The sequence below is a fragment of the Mustelus asterias genome, chromosome 13 (genome assembly GCF_964213995.1).
Source record: "Mustelus asterias chromosome 13, sMusAst1.hap1.1, whole genome shotgun sequence".
NCBI lineage: Eukaryota > Metazoa > Chordata > Chondrichthyes > Carcharhiniformes > Triakidae > Mustelus > Mustelus asterias.
Window position 1 is genome coordinate 74,534,813 of NC_135813.1, and position 26,225 is coordinate 74,561,037.

The window sequence follows — 26,225 nt, forward strand, 5'->3', positions numbered from 1 at the left end:
ATGGCACAAGGTGAATTGCTCCTTCAGAGAGGCAGTACACACAAGATGGACTGAATGGCCTCTTTCTGCTCTATTTCACGATGCTATAGCAGTTGCTGACATGTTTACAACAGATGACTAGCATCAATACCAAAATCAATTTTAAAGAAAATTTAAAGCTATGATTTATAATATAACCAGTGCTTGATAAGAATCTGCTATTACTGGCAATAGCTTTATGGTCACCTTTGACTATAAGGTTCTGCATTCTGATAAGAATATGACGCATACTGCTCCTAGAGCCCTCAGCAAATCACCAAATTAGCTAAAGCTAATTGTATCTAAACTTGTCTAAATAGCATTTTTGAATGTCAGATATTGCGATTAAAGAAATATATATTCGCAAACATTGCAAAGTACTGCAAGTGAATTGTCGAATAGTAGTTCCTTTTCTTTTTCAGATAATGCAGGATATCAAGATAGAAACCAAAATGCATGTGCGTTTTCTGAACATGGACACGACTGCCATTTGTAAATAGTAAAAACACAAAACTAGATTGAGAAAAATCCAAGCAGACGCCGTCCCAGAGGAAGATCTTTAATATTAAACCATGAAACAAACAAATGAGTTTGGACAGAATCAAGCGGATTGCTACAAGCAAGATTCCACTCAAAATAGCTTGGCTCATCTTCACTTTTAGAATTTTTTTTAACTTGTATTTTGTTTTATCCTTGGTGAGAATTAAGTGTTCCAAGTATTGGAATCTAGAACTGGTGTAGTTCCCTTCTGAACTTTCAGTGCTATAATTTCACACTTTTCTAGCATAGCTTTTTCCCCTCTGCCCCATTAAATGGTGCACTCGATGCTATACGGGCTACTACATCAGTTCTCACACATTTCCTGTGATCCAATTGGGGGTATCCATCTTAAAATTTGAAGTTTTTATGATTTATTTTATGGCTCATCTCTCTTGCTCTCTCCCTCCCTTTCCCTTTTCTTGCCCTGTTAAAAGTGCTTTCGTATCAGACATCGTATTGACTCCCACTCTCCACATCCTCCCAACTAAGCTGCACAATTTCCCACTACAATTGTTAGTCTGCTGTTTAATTTACTGTGGGGTTGAAACATGCCGACATGTTGGCAGCTACTAACCTATTATTTATATCAAATACATTCTATTGAAATGTAACAATGGGCCATCCAGTAACCCAATAACAACTTGAATTAGTAACTATACTCACTTAAAAAAGAACCCTTTCAACCATACAAGTCTCAACATAACCAAGAAACCAGTTCCATTGTGACTGAAATTAATCTGTTTGAATGCAACTGCTATTGGGCCAGCCAAGTTATTAAAATGCATATTAAAATTACTCGTTGTTTATGCTACAAAACTGTACTATTTTGTTCAGTCTTTTCCCTTTACGATCAGTTTCAGTTCCTGCTCTATCTAAAAGCTGAACCTGATCTATACTCCCCCCACTGCTTTAACCTCTGGTCATCTGTCTTTATAATTCAGTTGTATGTGTTTTTTTAAACACACCATTTTATTTATCTTTTAACTTCCTCTGTGGACTTACTCTCCCTTCCAGCCCAAAGAACAGATTAAGTAACCCTTAGAGGCCTCATCCTTTCTGCACTGTATTGAACCTTAAGGCCGGGAAGTAAGCAGGAACCAGCCTTATAGTTTTCATTTCTTTGTGTGGGGAACTGCCCAGCTTCCATTCAGCAGCTCTCCCAGAGATCAGTTTGGAAATCATTTGAACTCAATGTACTGTCAGCAGTGCACTGCAAACTTATCGGATTGTTTTCACTTCATTATTCTGGTCATTTTACAGTCATATCTAAAATTAATAGAACAAAACATACAGAATGTAAAAGTTGGTGTACAGAAATGCTCTTTCAGAATACGCAAAGGCTTCTTCCAATATACACATGCACATTAAAGATTCTTTTGAATAATTAATACAGTATTGAGCTAAACTTTCTGCCTACTGACTGTACATCAAAATGGGCAAATATCCTGGCACAATGTACACCATTCAACTGGGTTGCAAACTGATACGTGTACACAATATCTGAAATGGTTCCTCTTAAGAGTACTTGAATATACTAAATACTGGAATAATCTAAACTTTTGTCAAATAATTACACTAAACATTATGGTTACAATTGCTACTGCTGTCTATTGCAACCAGTTTAATTTGGTGATTTTAAATATCAAATGCAGTTTAGTCGGTAGCAAAACTACAGGATACACAATGTCCCATCCAAGAGAAGGGTCCCCATCTAAGAGGCCCCAGACGGTCTGCTCTTGCTCCTATTTCTTAAATTCTTAGCCGAATCTTTAGTGGCATGTAGTTAAGACTGGTGCATCTAACTTCACATTTGGACTTTGTACAATTGCGCTGGATATAGATGTAAAAATGTTGCACTTCAGCCTCTGTGCAGAATAGCCTCCAAATCAGCTAGTCATGAACATATGCAGTTTGCCTTATGGTTTCAGATATAGCATTAATCCCCCTTTAAATCACTCTGGATAAAGGATGCTAATGTTAAATCATCATCGAGAAGTACGAACCAAGTACTAATCAGTGTTAGCCAGTTTGTGAACTTCAAGGGTTTTTTTAATAATGGAAAATGTGCCAAAGAAAAAAAAGATCATGCCATTCTAAAATTCAAAATAACACCATCAAAATACTGGCACACAAGTTCAACTAAGCTCTGCAAATGACAGCTATTTACCACTAAGCAAAAGTTTAGTGTCTCAAATTTCCACTGCTTCACACAACATGCATGTACACGGGATGGCACAGCGGCAAGCACTGCTGCCTCACAGCACCAGGGACCCGGGTTCAATTCCTGGCTTGGGTCACTGTCTGTGTGGAGTTTGCACGTTCTCCCAACGTCTGTGAGAGTTTCCTCCGGGCGCTCCGGTTTCCTCCCACATTCTGAGAAATGTGCTAGTTAGGTGCATTGACCTGAACAGGCGCCGGACTGTGGCGACTAGGGGAATTTCACAGTAACTTCATTGCAGTGTTAATGTAAGCCTTACTTGTGACTAATAAACTTTAACTTTACATATGTATACGTTGTTACAGCAACTCGACTGCTCACCAGCACTGAAATTCATATCTGAAGATTGATAGCCAAGAACAGCAATCAGCGCTCTCTATCCAGAGGCAAACTGATCAGATATGATTTGAGGTGGTTTATCTGCTTGGGAGAGCTAAACAAGAGCTAAACAATTTTGTCTTTTAAAAAGCATTTCGATTGTTACATGGGTAAAATGGGTATAGAGGGATATGACCAAATTGGGATTAGTTTAGGGGTTTCAAAAAAAAAAAGGGCGGCATGGTAGCACGGTAGCACAGTGGTTAGCACTGCTGCTTCACAGCTCCAGGGTCCCGGGTTCAATTCCCGGCTCGGGTCACTGTCTGTGTGGAGTTTGCACATTCTCCTCGTGTCTGCATGGGTTTCCCCGGGTGCTCCGGTTTCCTCCCACAGTCCAAAGATGTGCGGGTTAGGTTGATTGGCCAGGTTAAAAATTGCCCCTTAGAGTCCTGGGATGCGTAGGTTAGAGGGATTAGCAGGTAAATATGTGGGGGTAGGGCCTGGGTGGGATTGTGGTCGGTGCAGACTCGATGGGCCGAATGGCCTCCTTCTGCACTGTAGGGTTTCTATGATTCTATGACAAGTTGGGCCGAAGGGCCTGTTTCCTTGCTGTCAACCTCTATGACTATTTTTTTTAAAGGTAGGTTTCTAGCAAAATATTTTTTAGAGTAGAAAATTTGCACCATCTCATTCTGTAAAGAAAAAGCCATTCCTTGTCATGTTTTCTGCACAATTTGTGCGCGAGGTATAAGAAAACAGACCAACAAAGTAACATCTTCAGGGAATTTATTTTATTGTCTTACAATATTTCACAAGGGAGCTTCTATTAATGGAACACGGTTTGTATTATGTCTGTACAATGGGAAATCGCAACTTATTACCAGCAGGAAATCAAATGTCCCAGTACTGGGAATTACCAATGAGAAATACTTTCTGTATCATTTTAATTTGTTTTTACAAAGACTCTCCTAGTAAGGTGCAGAAAATGATTTAATTTTAATGTAAATTATATACGATACAAAAGATGCCCTGAGATACTTACAGCATATTTCCAAACCTGCATTTGAGACACTCATTTGGCTAATTCTGTTTATTAAATAAATGCTGATTGCCATGCACCACTCTTTCCTGAAAAAATGACTCAGGAATGTCCATACACCTTCTCCACAAGTTGTGCTGTTAGCACCATGTCATCTGGATACTGGGTCTGCAGCTCCTCATTTGCAATGTAGTGTGTGCTAGAAAATTCTGAAAAGTAGCGACCAACTTCTTCATGGCCTATTTCCATCGGTGAGGCATTATAAGTCAGACTTTCTGTAATGTTAATTGGGACATATGCATTTAAAATGTCAACATGTAATGGCTTTCATTTGCTATATATACCAAGTATCCAGAATTAGTAGCATTCTTATTTCAACAGAAGCTTCAGCCCAATATCAATTACGGAGTTGTTGATGTGAACAAATGATAAGGAAAAAAGAGTGATGGATCTAACTTCCCCAGTCTTGCTGTGAATCTAGATGTGACATTGTGGGAGAGATGAGGTGGCGATGCCAGCGTTGGACTGGGGTGGATACAGTAAGAAGTCTCACAACACCAGGTTAAAGTCCAACAGGTTTATTTGGAATCACGAGCTTTCGGAGCGTTGCTCCCCTGATGAAGCAGGAGTGCTCCAAAAGCTCGAGATTCCAAATAAACCTGTTGGACTTTAACCTGGTGTTGTGAGACTTCTGTGGGAGAAAACAGTGCAAAGATAGCCGTATTTTTCCATGACCTTAAGTGATAAATTACAGATCGGAGTCACAGGGTTGTGACTGGTTGGCCAGGTTAGGTTAGGACTATGACTTCAGTCTCCAATTTGATATTAAAGGCCAAAACATTGTCCTATCTGAGCAGTATAGTCAGATAGCAACCAGATGCACCCAAGAGCGTGGACAAGTGACACAAAGTCATCAGTGAAGAAAATGTAGTGAATGGTTATCTGCATTGCTTTCTGTGTTACTACCATCATGACAACGGATCATAGCCCCAAATTACTACGGACATATTGAACCTATAAGACATGTTTATAAAGAAAGGATATACAAGCAAAAAACTGGTTGAGACTGTAAGCACTTGGTGGAAAATTTCAATGTGAGTTACACTTGACCAACCAATCCAGAGAGCACGGAATGACGCACCTTTTTTCAGACAGAGTCACTTCAAAGGAAGGGATGCAATGCAAAAATTGAACTGGGTTAAACGCCAATTGCAACCCTGGTCTCTGTGTGCTCGTCTAGTGCTCTGGTTCTACTGTGCTAGTGTGTGCCAGTAGTGAATGTCACAACTGAAGAACATCCACTAGGCAGTCCTGCACTTGTAGGTAAAAAGAAAATCTCCGATTGCTGGAAGTAAGTCACAAGTCAGCAAAGCCACACTCAAAAAGGAAACTCCTTTCAGTTAACCCAAGAATCTTCAAACTAACTGCTCATCTGCAAAAGTCAGCATTTCCAGAATTACCCATCATAACATTTCACTATCTACTCCTCACAGATAAGCCAAAGACTGATTTATATATATTTTTAACTTTTGTTTTTGGACTCACTTCTCATTTCTAATCTGTTTGTACATGTGTTACATTTTATTATTTTCTTCTCACGTTTTAATAACTAATAAACTCACTCTTTCTTGAACTCTAGAAAGTCTGGTTAAATTAACTCCTTTTAAAACATAAGTACATTTGGACTGGGAAATGGATTCTGTTATGTATTTGTATTTATTCTTATTAGTTTATTGAAGGTCTGTTGTGAAAATATATTCATGTATTCAATGGAAGTGGCATCCTAAGTCCCTAGCACAGGAAACAGACAGAGAAGAAGCAGCCATATAAGAGAACAGACACCTGTAAATAAAGGTCAGTTGTTTTAAACCCTCTGTGCTCAGGCATCATTCTCCAATATACAACATAAAAACTGGTGATGAGGATGATGAACAGCACTACTAGCCACGCAGGATGAAGGAATTTGTTGAGAAAAGTCAGGAAAATGAGAAGTTTTTTTAAAAAAAGCTTCTGGTAGGCGCTCCTAACGGGCCAGGAGGATGTAACAACAATCTGCTGCAGAGCACTTAGAGCCGGGTGTGTTGAAGAGGATGAAGTTCAGGTTTTTGCCTTGTGTGAAAGAAAAATCAAGGTAGTTGCTGGAAGCATGCTGCGACGTGCACATATGGGAAACCTCCATTAGTAAGAAAAATGGCAGGGGTTTTCAGCATCGTGGGACCCTTTGATGAAAATGTGGAGCGTTGGAGCTCCTATGCTGAGCATTTTGACTGTGTTGCAAGGGCAAACAAAATAGCTGAAGATATCGGGGCGCCCATTTTCCTGAGCATGATGGAGGGAAAAACATTTAATCTCCTCAGCCATTTAGTGCAACCTGAGAAGCCAGGCACTGAAGTGTATGAACAGATCATAGATATTTTGCAAACACATTTTTTGCCAAAGCCTTTGGTGATTTCAGAGTGTTCAGATTCCACAAAAGAAACCAGAAGAGGGGGAGTCAATTGCACAATTTGTGCCTGTGCTTAAAAGACTTGGGAAAATATTGAGAGTTTGGAGATGTGCTGAATGACAATATTCGAGACAGATTCATCTGTGGTGTGTGCAGTGATGCAATACAGATGTTTGCTAATGGAGAGTGACCTTACTCTAAAGGCCATGGAAATTACTGTTTCAATGGAACCAGCTGCAAAAGCAGCTCAGCAATTTAACTCTTGTATTCAGATACACAAAATGGCGGCTGAGTTGACAACCAAGAACCTCAAAATTCATACATGTTACTGGCGTGCAAAGCCAGGGCACTTTATGTCAAAGTTATGGGTGAAAAGAAAGACACAGAACATGCCTGCTGGAAGAAAAAGCAAGTTCTTAGTAAAAATAAAAACAAAGAACAAACCAAGACATCAGTTAAATGGACCAAAAGGAGAAACGTTCATGCTGTACAAAAGGGTTGAGAAAAATGAGGTGACTCACAGTCCAACGAGGAATTATCATTGAAAGTGCTAGCCATCCCTGGTGCTGGGTCACTCCACAGCTGGATGGACAGCCATTAAGGATGGAAATTGACACTGGGGCAGTAGTTTCGCTGGTGCCAGAAACTGTTTACAAGGAGAAACTTAAATAATTCGCTTGAAAAACATATACAGGTGAAGTGGTTCCACTGAAGGGCCACATCGAAGTAGCTGTGCAACCTAATGGGCAAACAGCAGATTTGTCTCTACATGTAATAAAGGGCAACTACCCAGTGTTGATGGGTCATACATGGCTGGCAAAAGTTTTGACAGAACTGGGCCAAAGTCAACATGATGACCAATGGCGAAACAGGCCTCTCGATAATTCTAAAGAAGCATAATGTTGTGTTTGATGGGGAACAAGGGAGCACGAAAGATATTACAGTTAAGCTGAAAATAAAAAAATGCTTGAAGGCAAGGTCTGTACCATATTCAGCCAAAGGTGGAAGCTGACTTGGAATGATTTGTGAAGACCCGGGTCTTGGAGCCTGTCAGCATGTGAATGGGCCATGCCAATTGTTCCAGTCATCAAGAAGGATGAACCCATAAGGATTTGCAGAGACTTCAAGGTCACCATTAATCCAGTGTTGTGTGTGGACTGGTACCCATTATCCCACATTGAGATTTGTTTGTGGGGTTGGCTAACATTTCAGCAAAATTGACCCAAATCAAGCTTATTTGCAGATGAATGTGGATAAGTCACAGGAACATCTGATAATCGTGACACATAAAGGCTTGTTCCGGTACCAAAGATTGAAGTTTGGTACCACATCAGTTCTTACATTGTTTCAAAGAGCAATGGATCAGATCCTGAGTGGACTGAGCAGAGTCCAATGCTATCTGGATGACATCCTAATCATTGGAAAGATGAAGAGGAAAATCTTCGGAATTTGGATGTCACTCTTCAGTGATTGGAAGACTATAGTCAGAGAATCCGGTAGGACAACTGAGAGTTTTTTCAATTCTCCGTTGAGTATTTGGGACATGTGATTGATGCCATCGATCTTCACAAATTGCCTTCAATGGTTAAGGCTATTACAGAGGTGCCTGTATGTCAGAATAGTAATCAGCTGCGTTCTTTCCTAGGTTTGCTGTACTACTGCGCAAGATTTGTTCCAAACTTGGCAACCATTCTGAAACTATCACATAATCTCTTGTGTCAAAACCAAAAGTGAAAGTAGTCGGATGCAATAACGCCTTCGTGCAAACCAAAGAAGCGTTATTTAAATCTGAGTTCTTACGCATTTCTGATCCTGCTCTACCCCTACAGTTGGTTTGTGATGCATCCCCTTATGGTGTAGGAGCTGTCGTCTTCCACATCATGCCATCAGGCGAACAAAAACCCATTGTTTTTGCATCTCGAACCTTGAGCAAAGCTGAAAGTAACTATGCCCAGATTGAAAGGGGAGCTTAGGAAGTATCTTTGGAGTAAAGAAATTCCATCAGTTCCTGTACAGGAGAGAATTTATACTGTTGACAGATCATCATCTGTTAACTACTATTTTTGGACCACACAGGAATTCTGCTGCTTGCAGCAAGTAGACTGCAAAGATGAACATTGCTTTTGTCTGAACATATATACCATTAAGTACCGACAGTCAAATCTACACTGCAATGCAGATGGATTTTCAAGGTTATCACTGCCAAATAGTTTGTCAAGCTGCACAAATGGCAATACCAGTCACTTCTAGACAGGTGAGAAAGCATACTCGGATCAATCCAATACTCTCAGAAGTAATGGATATGATATTACAAGGAAAGACTTCAAAACTAACACCGAGAGCCTGAAGCCATGTTACCCCAGGAGATTGGAGCCGTCATTACAGTCAGGATGTCTTCTATGGAGCTCAGAGTGATTATTCTGCCACTACTGAGAAAATGGGTGTCAAAGAAGTTACATGAGGGCCATTGCAGAATTTTGCGCATGAAGGAAATAGCAACGAGTTACTTCTGGTGGCCTGGACTGGATGCCTGAATTGAAGAGAAAGCCAAAACACGTTCTTCCTGTGAAAAGGTAAGAAACCTGCAACCTTTAGCACAGCTGCATCCATGGGAATAGCCTGAAGAGGCTTGGCAACTAGTGCATGTGGACTTTGTAGGCCCTTTTGAAGGACATATGTTCTTGCTCATGGTCGATGCTCACACAAAGTGGCCAAACGTCACTGTAATGAAATCTACTTCAATGCAGAAGACTATCAAGAAGCTAGGAGAAGTATTTAGTCAGTTTGGATTCCCTGAACAACTGGTAAGCGGTAGCGGATCCCAGTTTGTCTCTCAAGAATTTGTAAGTTTCTTGCAAGAAAATGGCATTCAACATTTAACACTGCACCATATCATTCTGCTACCAATGGGCTAGCAGAACATTTTATCCAAACCATAAAACAAAACTAGAGAGTGACCAGGGAACAAGGTTTGCTGATCAAACATCTGAACAAATTCCTACTTGTTTGTAGGAATATTGCACATTCAATGACCAAGACCTCGCCTGCATTACTAATGATAAAGAGACAGCTATGTCCAGCATTTGACTTATTGAAACCTCCATAAAAATGAAATAAATTGTACAATTGTAACAGCAAGGGCGAACGAAACAGCGGGAAAGCAAAGCATAGTGTTTTCCATCAAGGACCAGGAGTTTGGCTAGGAATTACTCTACCGGAGAGAAATGGGTTCCTGCTACAATCCTTCACAGACTGGACTTGCCCCTTATACTGTTCAGATCAGAGATAACGAGGAGACATGTGAACCAACTGTTGGCTGGGAAAACAGATCTGCCAGAATTGGAACCTGCAGAGAATCTAGGTTCAACCGTGCAAAGACCTGACCTGAAACTTCCTACAACCTCGACACCAACAGACACTGTTAAGGAAAGCAACATCTCATCTATAGATCAGACACCGAGACAATCTCTAGTTCCTATATCAACGCCAGAGGTTACACCAGTGTAAAGAAGAAGATGCCAGAAGTTCGCTGTCAACTGTTCCAAGAGCAACGACATCCAGACTGCCTGACTTCTTGTTGTTTTGAACTTCTTGGAAACATTCAAATTAGGGGGGGGGTAGGAAATTTTGTGCATTTGTATTAAATTCTTGTTTGCTTACTGAAGCTCTGCAGTGTTAATGCATTCATGTATTCACCAAGTGACACCATCAGTCCCTAACACAGGAAACAGGCAGAGAAAAAGATAACACATACCTGTAATAAAGCTTGGTTGCTTTTAACCCTCCGTGCTCTCCTAACATCATTCTCCAATATACAACAGTATCAACATGGGAAGGAATCCTACTTAAATTAACTGGTTTGCAGCCAACCAAGGGGTTTGAATAAAGAAGGGGAGCCAGTTCATCCCTTCTCACCTGGGAGCATAACGATGTGGGGGCATCTTGTCTGGAATCATAAATTGGGGGATTTAGCCCAGGGACCATTCATAACAGCATGCAGCCAACAAAGTTTGAAGATGCCGGTGTAGTGTTAAATATAGATTGTCCTGTTAAAAGTTCTTGAACCTCTCAAGCAGTACCACAGAAAACAATGCACTGAACAGGGCTGGGGCATGAACACAAGTGAAATGATTGCAAATGATGATCACGCATGAATGAGAGCGATCTGGCAAAATGCAACTGTGAAGAAGTTTCTTTTGTTCTCAGCAGGTAGACACAGAGCAACACTGTCAAAGCTTTGGGATTGCATCATCTCCTTGAGAAGCTTGGTACCCAAACAATCAACAGAGAATAAATAGCAAATACAAAACCATAACTGTAGACTTTACTCTGCATGGAATAACAGTTTAACAGAGTTATGAATATAAGACACAAAGTTTTAAAAATTGATTTAACCTTTTAAAAAATATTTCATTTTAAATTTCAAGATTTACAGTTAGAACTGAGCTATTTTAAAATGCTCTGTTTAACTTTATGTATAAAATACAATGTTTGCTACTGTGTCTTTAAACCTGATACTGAAATGCAACAAATTGAAGGTAAATTAATAATTTTTACCCAGAAAAAGTCCTCATCAAAAAGGAGAGGGTTCAATTGATTTTACATTGAGGAAGCACTGAGGAAGCTCAGAATGATTCATATTCAGCCCGTTAAGTTAATGTCAGCTCTCCACAGAGAAATCCAGTAGGTCCCACTCCTCAGAATGATTCATATTCAGCCCGTTGAGTTAATGCCAGTTCTCCACAGAGAAATCCAGTAGGTCCCACTACCCCACTCTAGTTGGTCTTTCTTACTTGCCTACCCTCAACATCCCGCCCCATGCCATAGTTCTGATTGGGAATTCATCATCAGGCACACGTGTTGGCTTTTGACCATTTGAAAAATACCTGCATGCTGCATCATTCAGTATCAGCTCTATGTTATTTATGGTAATGGATTATTCTACACATTAAACATATAGGCACATTGCATGTACATCTGAACATTTACCTTGTGCTGCATATCTGCATGAACCATCCTGTACAAGAACATTGTAGAATGGCTGGTCAGGCCCATGTGGTAGATTATGAACACCCATAGTCCTCATCCAATCCAACCCCATCATACACTTGGGATCCCAACCGTATATCACACAGTCATAACCATACCTAAACCAAAAAATTTTTTTATAGATGAATAAACCCGTAAAACTAACATTTTTGTTCATAGCCATTGAGAATATAAGCATGCATCAACTGGAGGCTTGCTGCATGCCTGGAACTTAAAATTTGTATTAACCAGCAAAGCAGCAGTGCGACATGCACACAAGCAGTGTGCAAGATATACAGAAAAGACCAAGTAGACGACACAGAGTGATTATAGATGACAAGGGAAAGTATAAGATAACCTTGCACACATACACAGACAGACATACATACACACAGAAGCAAAATATTGAAAGAATTGGCAGAGAGAATCATAGCTAGCTACAGAAGACAAAGATGGTTTATATTGCTGTCAATGATCAATACTGTAGACCAACCAGTTTTACATAAAGTAAGGTGGCACCAGAGACAGAGATTCAAATTAACTCAGAAGAACAGTAGACTTGTGTAACCCATTTGATTTATCTGGCATAAATTGATACCATAAAAATAGCTTCACAAACTGAGTAACTGCAGTGAATTAAACTACATCTTCACAAAATTAAAATCTAATGAATCAGGCATAAGGGGTCTCAATTGATAAATCAGATTATTTTGAATCTGAATAAAAATATGTAAAACAGAGGTGCATCTATAAGATAACCTTTTACGCATCACAAATAAAACAGGTCCCAGTTACACATCGCTGTATCACTGGGGTACAGGTTGTTCACATATGATCAACTGCTAAAGGCAATAGGCAATTGCAGATCATACAGCCAATTGCTTGTCAGCTATATGAGCACAGACCAAACACACAAACCATATATAGAAGCCAACTGGCTCACAAACAAGGCAAACCAGGCATGCTTCAATCACACATGCATGGATTGCTCAGATGTAGGTCACATATGTGTGATGCAAGGATTGAAGGTGAATTCAACCAACTGTGGAGGATTATAGATCACCAAATAGAGTAGAAATAATAGTGATGAGGGAAAATTGACTTTCGTAATATAGAAAGAATGTGGTCATTGTTACATTTTGTCATTCACATACCAGACGAGGTAATTATCTGTTTTCCTCAAGAAATGTTAGATAATTTGTACACAGATTTATAAGGATTAACAGTACTGCTGAGTAATTTAAACAGATCTTCTGGCTATCTCCACATGACAAGGCTGTGATTTAGAGATTGCTTGAGGGTAGAAAATAAATTGTATCCCTTGGAAAAACACCCAATATTTGTGAAACCTGCAGAGTACTTGCGTCAATCTGCATGTGAATTGTAATAGTAAAGGAAAGGCTCTTTCAGCTAGAAGGCCTTTTGCTTATAAATAATTTGATACACTTTTGTACTGTTGAGTAAGTGGGCTGCAATAGTTCAGCATGGTGCATCCACATCTTACCTTAATCGGTAATTTATAACATGGATTTTTTTGAGATTGCCAATCCGTTCCCACCACTGAGTGTCTCCCATTAATAAGTGCATTGATAGGCAGCTACTGATTGATGAGTATGCATTGTAATGGAGCAACTGCTAGGCTCACTACGATTTTGTTATTATGTTATGTTGGCAGGTTTGATTTGAGAACTGTGAAGTTTCAACTGTTGTACATCATGTTTTCACTTCATTTAATGATCCATTTAATGAATTAAATAAATACTGATTAAGATATATACTATTAACTAGTCAGCTGCCAGTTATGATGGAATCTATTTCTGTTAATCGCCACAGTACCTGAATTCAGCAGGGTACTGATTAATACGTTAGCTTTATTTCACACTCTTTGTGAGGTGCAGTGCTCTGCAGCAGGAGTGACCTGGCACTGGCTCATGGACCTCAAATTACACCCTATTGTAGAATGAATCTACACTGTGGCACATTTGACATTAGCCTGAGTACATCAGTGAATTGTCAACACACTTCCAGCTGTCAACTAGCCAATGGAAAGGGAGGGGAAAAAATCTTTCTGGCGTCCAAGTTCTGTAATCAAGGCATCAACAAGTATCTGATGTCACAAGCCGAAATGAAACAAGATAGCACTGAACAGTAAGGCTGCTTCTGGACAAACCACTTTGATTACTGCTCTTGCACATATACTGAACTCAATCAAGTCAATCACCACAGCTACTTCGACTATAATTCTTCACACCCAGGATGGGATTTTCTGGCCGCGCTCACCTGAAGGTTGGAAAATCCTGTCCGAGTTCAACGAGTTTTTGCATGATCAGTGTCTCACCCGCTACGATTCCCGTGGCGGGCAGGGCGGGAAAATTCCACCCCCTGTCTCCTATCAGGTTTCCGTTCCATTCTCCCAGCTTCTAAACCTCATCTGTTCTGATGACGTAACCTTGGATAATGCTTCTAATATGTCGTCCTTTTTCGTCAACCAAGGATTCTGCTCTGCTCTCACCACTTTCCCTTCCCTTGTTCTTGCTTTCCACCCCACCAACCACCACATTCAAAGGATCATCCTCCGCCATGTCTGCCATTTCCAGCCTAATGGTACCACCAAACACGTCTTCCCTTTCTCTCCCACATCAGCATTCTGAAAGGACCATTCACTCCGCGACACCCTAGTCCACCTTTCGATCACCCTAAACACCTTGCCTGCTTCCCATGGCACCTTCCCCAGGCAATCACAGGAGATACCCTTTTACTTCCTCTCTCCTCACTATACAAGGCACCAAACACTCCATCTAGTGGAAGTAGCAATTTATTTCTTTCAATTTAGTATACCGCACTCATAACCAGCATAATGCAGGCGTTTCAACATTTAGAAGCTGCTCTGTCCCTATTTGAGGAATATGGTCCCCAGCATTGAACACAATGCATCAGTAAATAGGAGGACATACAACATGTACAGCTGCTAGAGCAGTTTACAAGGAAAAGAGAACATTTGACAAAACTTTCTATGCAAGCAGACAAGACTCCAGAAAAACCTGCAGCTGAGAGTCCTATCATGACTCCAGCCAGGGACCCTTCAAAAATTCCAAAGTCACCTCAAATAAATCCTTCCAAATCACCTTAAAAACTCCTGAAAACCTCATCCAATCAGACCCACTCATGAGCCCAGGAATGAAGAAGAAAAATTAAGGTTTAAAATTTGTCTATGCTTTTTATGTAATTTGAAGGTAATGTACGGTGAACAGTGCTGTATAGTAAGTACTGTGCAGTATGTGCATTGCTATGATTTCAGATGTCAATAAATACACTAATGTTGATATATTACTCGGCTGTAATTGATCGAGTACAACATTCCAGGTTCTTTCAGTCAAACTACCTCATATACTTTATCCACCTCAGCAACCTGGCCGCCCACCCTGAAAGATTTGTAAATATGCAGATCCAGGTCCCTCTCCTCTTGCACCCCCATCAAAATAGTATCTGTTAGATTATAGTGCCCCTCGGTATTGTTTCTCCTAAAGTGCATAATATCACACATATTCACATTAAATTGTATCTGCCTATTACACCGGTCTATCTTTGTCCTCCTCACTTTTCACTACATTTACTGTTTTGTATCATCTGCAAACTTCGAAATTGTGCCCAGAATACCCAGGTTCATGTCATATCATATACAACAAGAAAAGCAATAAAGCCAATCCCAATCTCGAGGGTGACCCCACTTCATATTTCTCCCTGGTCAGCAATACATCCATTGACTGCCACTTTCTGCCTCTTATCCTTTAACCAATTATGTCCCAAATCACCACCACTCCTTTGATACCTCTTTAATAGTGTTACTATCATAGAAATCATAGAAACCCTACAGTGCAGAAGGAGGCCATTCGGCCCATCGAGTCTGCACCGACCACAATCCCACCCAGGCCCTACCCCACATATTTACCCACTAATCCCTCTAACCTATGCATCTCAGGACTCTAAGGGGCAATTTTTAACCTGGCCAATCAACCTAACCTGTACATCTTTGGACTACTTTTCAAATAAGTCTACCTGGCACCTTATCAAATACTTTTTGAAAGTCCATCAACTGCTGAACTTTCATCTATGGTTCTTCGTCTCGTTGACTCCCCATTCCCAGTCACATGACCCACGTTTTCACGCCATTTTTCTTCTTGCACAAGTGCACTGGGTGTAAAGAAACTGTACAAAATGGCAGCCAGCACATGCACAAGTTCCTGACCCTTTCTGTAATTTGAAGTAACTCAATCAGGTTGATCTGGCATGATTTGCCTTTAACAAATCCATTCTGCTGTCCCTCGCTACTCCAAGCAAGAACTAGTTTTGTCCTTGACAATGGTTTGTTGTAGCTTCCCACCAATCATTGGAGTGATTGGCTTCCAGTTAGATTATACCCCTCTGCTTTTTTAAACAAAGGTTTGCAATCTTCCAGTCCATTTGTACAACTCCAATACCCAAGGAAGATAAAAAGATAGTGATCAGAACTTTTACTATCTCCATCCAAGTTTCCCTTAGCAATCTAGGAAACATTCCATCTGGACCAGGTGATTTGTTCACTTTTGAGTGATGCCAATCCATTTCGCAACTCCTTTCTTACTCATTTTTATTCTTATTCAATACTTCTATTCCTCCCTTTTCTCATGTGACATCAAATTCATCCTCTTTTTGGCTTCTATGATTTTAATGACTTTACTGCTGCTCAAAAGCAATTACTGGACATTTACAAGCAGTTGCCAATATACCCAAACTGCCTTCAACATTCAGCCCCTAGTTAACTTCAGAACATGCCCATTTAGTAGTTGAGCAGTGAGCATAGAGGGACAGGCAATGTTATACACAATTCTATCTTAGCAGCTAAGTATCAAGATAATGGCTTAGGGTAGTTTGGAATCTTTTTAAATGAACTGGGAGCTTTTAGTGTCCCCTCTCTGGGACTCTTCTTTTGGGTCTCCCGCCTATGGTTCTTCGTCTCGTTGACTCCCCATTCCCAGTCCCCTGACCCAGGTTTTCATGATGTGGACAACAACAACGGATGAATGAACACCGCTCGACAATCACCAGACAAGACTGTTCTCTTCCTGTGGGGGAGCACTTCAGCAGTCACGGGCATTCAGCCTTGGATCTTCAGGTAAGCGTTCTCCAAGGCGGCCTTCACAACACATGACAGCGCAGAGTCGCTGAGCAGAAACTGAAAGCCAAGTTCCGCACACATGAGGACGGCCTAAACCGGGATGTTGGATTTATGTCACATTATCAGTAACCCCCACAGCTTGCCTCCTGGACTTGCAGAATTTCACTAGCTGTTCTGTCTGGAGACAATACACATCTCTTTAACCTGTGTTTAATGTTCCCTCCATCCACATTGTCTGTACATTTAAGACCTGGCTGGCTGTAGGATTCGCATTCTAATCAGTATTCTGCAACTTGATTCTGTCTGTTTGCACTCTTTGAGAGCAGATTTCCACTCCATCTGACGAAGGAGCAGTGCTCCGAAAGCTTATGGTATTTGCTACCAAATAAACCTGTTGGACTTTAACCTGGTGTTGTGAGACTTCTTACCAGGCTTTCATGCCATTTTTCTTCTTGCACAAGTGCACTGGGTCTAAAGAAACTGTACAAAATGGCAGCCAGCACATGCACAAGTTCCTGACCTCTGCACTCTCCAATGAGGTAAGTTTCAATTTCATAAGAATAGAATCATAGAATCCCTACGGTGCAGGAGGCGGCCATTTGACCCATCTAGTCTGCACTGACTCCACATCTCACCCAGGCCCACCCCCACCCTATTCCCATGACCCCAAGTATTTAACCTGTTAATCCCCCTAACCTACACATCTTGGGACACTAAGAGGCAATTTAGCATGGCCAATCCACCTAACTTGCACATCGTTAGAGTGTGGGAGGAAACTGGAGCACTCGGAGGAAACCCATGCAGACACGGGGAGAACATGCAGACCTCACACAGACAGTCACCCTAGATGGAAACTGAACCCGGTTACCTGGCGCTGTGAGGCAGCAGTGCTAACCATTGTGCCAATGTGCCGAATAGTAACCCAACTCTGTACAAATCCCTAAATTACATTGCTGCTCTGAATTTGGATTGCTAGTCACTACTAATCCATCCAACTCAGTCCTCTTAACTTTTTAATTCTTTCATGGGGTGTGGGCATTAATGACTAGGCCAGCATTTACTGTCCATCCCTAATTGCCCTTGAGAAGGTGGTGGTGAACCACCTTCTTGAACCTCTGCAGTCCACGTGGTGGAGGTACTTCCAAGATTTTGACCTAGCAACAGCGAAGGAATGGCGACGTTGTTCCAAGTCAAAAGTGTTTGGTTTATAGGCTACATTAAGTATTTTAAATCCTTTTCTTCTAATGAGATATCCTGTGTACTTTGCATGCAGATGGATCAAGAATGGAAGCAAAGCTTATCCATCAGTTTGCTGCTCCTGATATATCCTGTCAACTGATCCACTGAGTTCAACACAAATTCAAAAACACTTGGTGAGAAACATAATGTCTGTTGTTGCCGTGAAAACATGCTGCTATCTGTTGTTAACCATCAGTTCTCTAGCTATAGTGATTGATTTAAAGATAGTATTCAATCAGCTTCAGCAATCTCAGGGCAAACTTTGCAGCACTGATCTCAATGGGCTGTCAAATACATTGCTAAAATACTTAGTTTGAAGAATGTGTTTGAAGCTGAAATGAAGCTGTGATTGACTTTGGGGAAAGGGCTTTTGGCCAGCTCTCACATGTCTACGACAGCCCCTTCAGTTGGGGGAATATCAGAGGTTAGAGACTAACAATACGTAATTACTGATTGAGATTAGTTTTAACTGTAATTTAGTGACAGAAAATACATCCTGAAGTTGTGGTCACCATCGGGAGATGAGAATAGCCATTGTCACAACTGAGAATCAATTCAAATAATAAATGACTAATGGACAAAATGATGTTGTATAGTGTGTGTGTGTGCTGCATGTATGAGGAAATTATGAGAGGGGTTTCAGGGATGCAAATATTGACCTCACATCAAGATAATAAAATATTCAGGTGTTATTTCATAATTATATGGTATAAGGAGTAATGAATAGCTTTGATTCTGCTTGCATAACTTGACAAAATATGAGAGAAGGAAAGAAACATCTGCATGAAGCAGACATCATCATCATTAATAACTTTAAGAAAAACCTATGCATCCTGGGTTTCCAACTTGTAGATAGAGAGATAATTAATTATATTGATTGGAAACAGTGTGTGTAAACAACTTAGTTGGAAAATGTACTTTCTCACGTCACTCTTACTCTCCTTTTCTTTTCTGACAATTAGTTTTTGTTGGTGGTAATGTTTGCCTGTTTCCAGTTAATTCAGTAATACTTGGGAGGTTTTTCTAAGAATCTGATAAGGAACTATAAAGAATGCATGCCAAACAGAATTACTGCAGATGCAAGAAATCTGAAATGTAAACAGAAAATGTTTGAAATTCTAGAAAGGATCTGATTGCACAACAGAGTGCGCAGAGGAGATTCACCAGGATGTTGTCTGGGCTGGAGCATTTCAGCTATGAAGGGAGGCTGGTTCGGCTGGGGTTGTTTTCCTTCGAGCAGAGAAAGCTAAGGAGGGACATGATCAAGATGTACAAAGTTAAGGGACATAGACAGGAAAGGTTATTGACACCTCCCTTAGTGGAGGTGTCAATTACCAGGTGGCAGAGAGATGAGGTAAGGAGCAGGAGATTTAGAGGGGATTTGAGGAAGCACTTTTTCACTCAAAAAGTGGTGGGAATCTGGAACTCACTGCCTGAAAGGGTGGTAGAGGCAGGAATCCTCAACATTTAAGAAGCATTTGGATGAGCACTTGAATCCCATAACATACAAGGCCATAGACGCAGTGCTGGAAAATAGGATTAGAATAGATAGGTGCTTGATGGCTAACACAGACACAATGGGCCGAAAAGCCTGTTTTTGTGCTGTAGAACTCTGACTATATGAAATGCTCATCAAATCAGGCAGTGACCATAAGAACATAAGAACTAGGAGCAAGAATAGGCTATCTGGCCATTCGAGCCTGCTCCGCCATTCAACAAGATCATGGCTGATCTTTTCATGATTTGAGAAAAATTGTCTCCCTCCACAAATGCTGCCTGACCCTAGTGTTTCCAGCATTTACTTTGTGCAGTTAATAAGAATGTTATTTTTGATACTTCCTGTTTTGATACAGGACACACCCTACAAAATGCAACAGGTTAATTCATTCCCCCCACCTTCAATCCAACCCTTTACCATCTCAGAAAGTTAAAAATAACATTCAACACTTTGAAAACAGATAATCAACTTATATCAATACCTATATATTACTGCTGTTCTTTTTTTAAACAGAAATGAAAGAATAAGGGAAATGCTTGCCCCCGTAGGACTGTTATCATTAGAAGGCTTCTGCTTCAGTGGCAGTGACAGTAATAACCTCGGGTTAATTGGTGGCATAGTGGAAGAAAGTGAAGAAAGTTATCTCCAATTACAAAAGGATCTTGATCAATTGGGCCAGTGGGCTGATGAATGGCAGATGGAGTTTAATTTAGACAAAAGCGAGGTGATGCATTTTGGTAGATTGAACCAGGGCAGGACTTAGTTAATGGTAGGGCATTGGGGAGAGTTACAGAACAAAGAGATCTAGGGGTACATGTTCACAGCTCCTTGAAAGTGGAGTCACAGGTGGACAGAGTGGTGAAGAAGGCATTTGGCATGCTTGGTTTCATCGGTCAGGACATTGAATACAGGAGTTGGAATGTCTTGTTGAAGTTGTACAAGACATTGGTAAGGCCACACTTGGAATACCGTGTGCCATTCTGGTCACCCTATTATAGAAAGGATATTAAACTAGAAAGAGCGGAGAAAAGATTTACTAGGATGCTAACGGGACTTGATGGATTGAGTTATGAGAGGCTGGATAGACTGGGACTTTTTCCTCTGGAGCATAGGAGGCTGAGGGGTGATCTTATAGAGGTCTTTAAAATAACGAGGGGCAAAGATCAGCTAGATAGTCAATATCTTTTCCCAAAGGTAGGGGAGTCTAAAATTAGAGGGCATAGGTTTAAGGTGAGAGGGGAAAGATACAAAAGTGTCCAGAGGGGCAATTTTTTCACACAGAGGGTGGTGAGTGTCTGGAACAAGCTGCCAGAGGTAGTAGTAGAGGCGGGTACAATTTTGTCTTTTAAAAGGCATTTCAATAGTTACATGGGTACGATGGGTATAAAGGGATATAGGCCAAATGCGGGCAATTGGGACTAGCTTAGGGGTTTTTAAAAAAAAGGGCGGCATGGACAAGTTGGGCCAAAGGGCCTGTTTCCATGCTGTAAACCTCTACGACTCTAATTGGATTTAAGGTAACCTGGACATATCTGTAACACACAAAATGCAGAGAATCAAAATTACCTTTTGTGTTTCATAATAAGCCCCACTGAAAACTCTATTTTTCTATGCTCTCCATCTGTATGTCGTTTTACTGCAACTTCAGTTGTTTGGTTCTTGCGTGCAATCTGCTCCAAAGTTAACTGGACTAAGTGTCCCACCACACCATGCTGCGAGGGATCCACAGCTTGTATGTGTTGAAGAATATCCAATACCTATGAAAAAGAAAGCAACAGAATTGAACGAATTCATGGACACAAACAACTACAGTGAAATTTGTATAAACACACTCCAAAAAAAGACATCTGCAAAATAATAGACACTTCAAGAGATTCAAATAACAAATATACGAGAGGAACTCTCAAATCATGAACACTTGCAAATTTCAAACAATAGAGACCTTCAATGCATCAAGCCCTTCTGCAGCGGCACAGTGGCTAGCACTGCTGCCTCACAGCGCCAGGGACCCAGGTTTGATTCCCAGCTTGGGTCACTGTGTGTGGAGTTTGCACATTCTCTCCTAGTCTATTTGGGTTTCCTCCGGGTGCTCCGGTTTCCTCCCACAGTCCAAAGATGTGCAGGTTAGGTGCATTGGCCATGCTAAATTGTCCCTCAGTGTACCCAAACAGGCGCCGGAGTGTGACAATTTTCACAGTAACTTCATTGCAATGTGAATATAAGCCGACTTGTGACTAATAAATAACTTAGCTTAAAACATGGACACAGCTCCGTCTCGAAATTCACCGAGTCGGGGCCACGGTCTCCTTTTCACCCAAATTCTCTTATGTCTGTCACTTTCGTAAGATCAGCATGTTTTGTCTGCTTTAGAAAGCACTTTATCCTGCATTCGTAGTGGCACAGAAACAGCTCTCTCTCTCTGACTGACTGAATGAATGAATGCATGGCTCTCTCCCAATGATAGAGCAGTTTCTCTGCCTCAGTGAATGTTGGATTAAGAAATCCCAATTCAACAAAAGCAGTTTCCTTCACAAATCTCATTGCCATTTCACAATGGTCTGCATGCACTGACCTCACCAGCCTTCCAAAGCAAAGCTAAAAGTGAGCAGTGTTATCCTTTCCTGCTCCAGTCCATGTATTCTCTGGCAGAGTCAGGGAGAGAAGCTGCCGTTGACTGGTTTCATCCCATTAGTTTCTAATGGTGGATTCACTTCTTTGATGAGCTTTGGCTTCACGGAGTGATGTTGCCCTAGTCTTTCTGCTGCTCTTTAGTGATGGACAAGCCTTAGAGTGGAGTTATTCATCAGTTCCCCCCCCCTTAAAAATATGGCTCAACCAGAAAACTACAGATTCATTCTCATTCGGTGCCCGTTGTGTGTTCCTTCCCATGTATTCTCAATCAGTTCTAAGATTTGCCTTTGAAAGCTTCAACTCAATCAGTGCTCTGTCCACATACACTGGCAGAGACGGGGAGAGTTGGGGTGGCACGGTGGCACATTGGTTAGCACTGCTGCCTCACAGCGCCAGGGACCCAGGTTCAATTCCAGCCTTGGGTCATGGTCTGTGCAGAGTCTGCACATTCTCCCCGTGTCTGCGTGGGTTTCCTCCGGGTGCTCCAGTTTCCTCCCACAGTCCAAAGATGTGCTGGTTAGGTTGACTGGCCATGCTAAATTGACCCTAGTGTCAGGGGTATTAGCAGGGTAAATATGTGGGGTTATGGGGATAGGGCCTGGGTGGGATTGTGGTCAGTGCAGGCTCGATGGGCCAAATGGCCTCCTTCTGCACTGTAGGGATTCTATATTTCCCCTCTTTTTGCTCCATGATCGCCCAAATGCTGGTAAATAAGACTGAGAAGCATAGTTCAATACTGAAGTTACACTTGGCTCCAAGTGATTTGAAATGAAGTTTGAAATGAAATGGCGATTTAGACTACAAAACAGTCAACACTGGTGTGGGAGGGGTCTATTAACTGGATATTCAAGATGGTGGGAAAAGATATAATGACCATTTTGAAAATAAGGATACCTGCAGGAAAAGGATAACTGATGTCAGTCCCCAAAAATGACTAGGATTTCCAGGTTTCGTTATTGCTAATTCTTTAGTAACTTCTCTTTTACCTTTTGCAGAAACTTTGATTACAGCTCCAATACTAGGTTATAAATGAAGCTGAGTTTGGCATCTGGCTTACATTTGCAAATTTGCATCAGTTTGGTTTTACTTGCGAAAGAACAACAGCGGGACACCGAATGGGAGCAAATCTGCAGTTTTCTGGTTGAGCAGTAATTTTAAAGCAGGACTGACTAATAACTCGCACTCTCAGGCTTGTCCATCACTATAGAGCAGCAGAGGGACTGGGACAATCATCCAAGATCTCTCCTTAAAGCCAAAGCTCATCAAAGAAGTGGATCCACCATCACAAACAAAGGGGAAGAAACCAGTCAACGGCAGCTTCTCTCCCCGACTCTGCCAGAGTGTGTGGACAGAGCACTGCTCACTCTGAGCTTCGCTTAGGAAGGCTGGTGAGAAGTATAGAAGCATACAGCATAGAATGCCATTCAACATATCATGCTCTGCTGGCTCTCTGGAAGATTCACCAACTAGTCCAATTCCCTTGCTCTTTCGCCATAGCCCTTCATTCTTCCTTTCAAGTAGCGATCCAATTCCCTATTTATAAACATAAATCGAGATCCATAAAATTAAAATACAATCGTATCACAAACCGGCTTCAACATCTAAACGCACGCATGTAGCAGGTAAAAGATCAATAATCTTTGCACTCCACAGGGATGTTAAGATTTATACTTGAGTAACACTGACAAAGTACTCCTTCCTGTCTCACTGTCACAAAATTAATTCAAAAGGGACAAGTTCTAACACACTTTTCTTTCATTTAGTGAGATGATGTCCGGCTGGGTATTCAGCTATTTCGAAGCAGCTACTGTTTCTTTCACAGTGCTTCACCTTTTTTTTGTTGTCGCTGACTTTCACCATCACTCCTCTTCTAACTTCTGGTGAGCTCTATTTCAGTGATGGGGTGCATCACACCAGTCTCACCTGATAACTGCACACATGCAGCTTCCACAATGTGTCATGAAAAGTAATCAGAAGCAGAAGAAGCCATTGCCAATTTTCCCCTGCCAAGTCTAGGGAGCAGAATAAAATAATGGTGTCCGAACCACTATTCTGGCTGAGATCAGCTAACTCAGCATAAAGCCCGGGACTGATCCGAGGGCATTCCTTGTCTACAGTTTGGAATACTCATATAGAATCTTATTCTTACCAAATTACAGTAAGCCCCTTTGTTTTAAAAAAAGTGGAGACAATGCATTTTAAAAATATATTGTTCACACCATCTACTACTGATGAGTGTCCTGGACATCTGCTTTCAGACCTCATAGAGTCACTTAGCCGACAGCAGTTACGAGATGTGGGTGAATGTACCATCTCTTTACCAGACATGGGGAAGCGCTATTCAATGTCTCTGCCAGACTATGTTGACAGTAGAAATATAATATATAGAGAATCGCATCTTACGTACAAGATGGGATTGTGACATTCCCCAAAGAGCTGCATTTCTAAGGGGATGTGTATGGTTTAATCTAGATTAAAAGGTTGAAGGATAAAACCACAGCCTAGTGTTAGCACACACAAACTTTTATTGAGCGAGACATACATTACATAAAGCACCTCCAAACCGAACAATCAGTTCCAGCCTGATTCTATATATAGAAACACAAGTGAATCCCCAGTTAATGCCCACCACCTGAATACAATTAAACAGTCAACAAATGGTCTATTCTTCATGTTAAGTACCTAACAGCATATGTCCACAGTTATATTTAGTCTTGACTATAGAGAATAATTTGTACTCAACAGTTGAGAGCAGATTGTCATTAATTATGCATTCTGTAATTTGCCTCATCTTGACCAGGAACCTAGAATCCCTACAGTGCAGGTGGCCGCCATTCGGCCCATCGAGTCTGCACTGACAACAATCCCATCCAGGCCCTATCCCCGCAACCCCATATATTTACCCCACTAATCCCTCTAACTTCGCATCCCGGGACACTAAGGGGCAATTTAGCATGGCCAATGCACCTAACCTGCACGTCTTTCAGACTGTGGGAGGAAACCGGAGCACCTGGAGGAAACCCACGCAGACACAGGGAGAACGTGCAGACTCCGAATAGACAGTGACCCAAGCCAGGAATCGAACCTGGGTCCTTGGTGCTGTGAGGCAGCAGTGCTAATCACTGTGCCACCGTGACGCCCAACATCTCAACATGAAAATTAATGTTCATTTCAATTTCCATTTTTGCTTGCATTTGTCAGATGTGACATAATTTCCAAACTGCTATTGGCAGAAAACACAAGGCTACAATGTCTTTTTTTCGGCTACATGACTGAATAACAAATTACCAAGCATCACAAGACCATGAGAAACCACGAATATAACTACTAACAGAAACTCCCAATTACCTTTTCCGGATTGATTCCCAAGTGAAAATAAAGTCTGGCCTGAAGCATCAGGTATTGAACATCATCAGGAGCCAAGGTAAGATACAAATCAAGAGCATTTCGTAGTAATTGGTAAGACTGGTCACTGCCCTCTCTGTAAATAATAAAATATATATTAGGCAAATGTGTAAGGAACCATTTCTCTATGAAGGGTTTTTTAAGTTTTATCCTATAATATACTACCCTTGATAATAGCAGCTTAGAGCTTGCATTTGTATAGAGTCTTTTAAATACTCAGTGTCCCAAAACACATCAGTTAATTATACATTCTGAAATGTAGTCATTGATATTATGCTGACAAATTACAGCACAAGATCTCAACAAACAGCAAACGAATGCTCAGTCAGTCTGTTTTCGGAGCTGCTGGGTCAGGGAGAACTGCTGGCCATGATATCATGTGAATTTGTTGGTCTTCTTCAAATATTGCCATGGGCTCTTTCATGTTCACCAACTCAGGAAGATGAGGCCTCAGTTTAATGCCTGATTTAATAAACTTAATGGAATGTCTGCAACATATCGATAAGTGGTCTTTGATGCTTTACAGTGAGTAACTTTCCACTGGCAATGCAATGACAAACCAGACCTCACCATCATTTTCAAAGGTCAAAGTAGGTGCATGCTTCATGCAATGTACTGCCCAATTTCTCCATGAGGAAACTTAGGCTCATCATCACCCATGCTGATGTCGAAATCCCCATGATTCCATCA

General features: G+C 41.2%; 2 protein-coding genes across 3 annotated transcripts in view; one reads left to right on the top strand and one right to left on the bottom strand.

Moving 5' to 3' along the window:
- tesca (tescalcin a) overlaps window positions 1-1,944 on the top strand; it is a 36,959-nt gene extending 35,015 nt beyond the window's left edge. Inside the window, exon 8 of the mRNA XM_078227012.1 lies at window positions 441-1,944. Within this exon, the coding sequence (XP_078083138.1) occupies window positions 441-518 (78 nt within the window). The 3' untranslated portion in view covers window positions 519-1,944. The remainder of the gene's footprint in view (window positions 1-440) is intronic.
- Window positions 1,945-2,590: 646 nt separating this feature from the next.
- Window positions 2,591-26,225, bottom strand: part of fbxo21 (F-box protein 21) — a 39,115-nt gene continuing 15,480 nt past the window's right edge. Inside the window, exons 9-13 of one of the 2 annotated variants that reach the window (XR_013499378.1) lie at window positions 25,479-25,611; window positions 21,066-21,256; window positions 11,569-11,726; window positions 10,334-10,525; window positions 2,591-4,408 (exon numbers count right to left, since the gene is read on the bottom strand). Coding sequence is in view for 1 of the 2 variants with exons in the window: in XM_078227011.1 (XP_078083137.1) it covers window positions 4,236-4,408; window positions 11,569-11,726; window positions 21,066-21,256; window positions 25,479-25,611 (655 nt within the window). In the remaining variant the exon portion in view is untranslated. The remainder of the gene's footprint in view (window positions 4,409-10,333; window positions 10,526-11,568; window positions 11,727-21,065; window positions 21,257-25,478; window positions 25,612-26,225) is intronic. The other variant, XM_078227011.1, reaches the window with a different exon arrangement.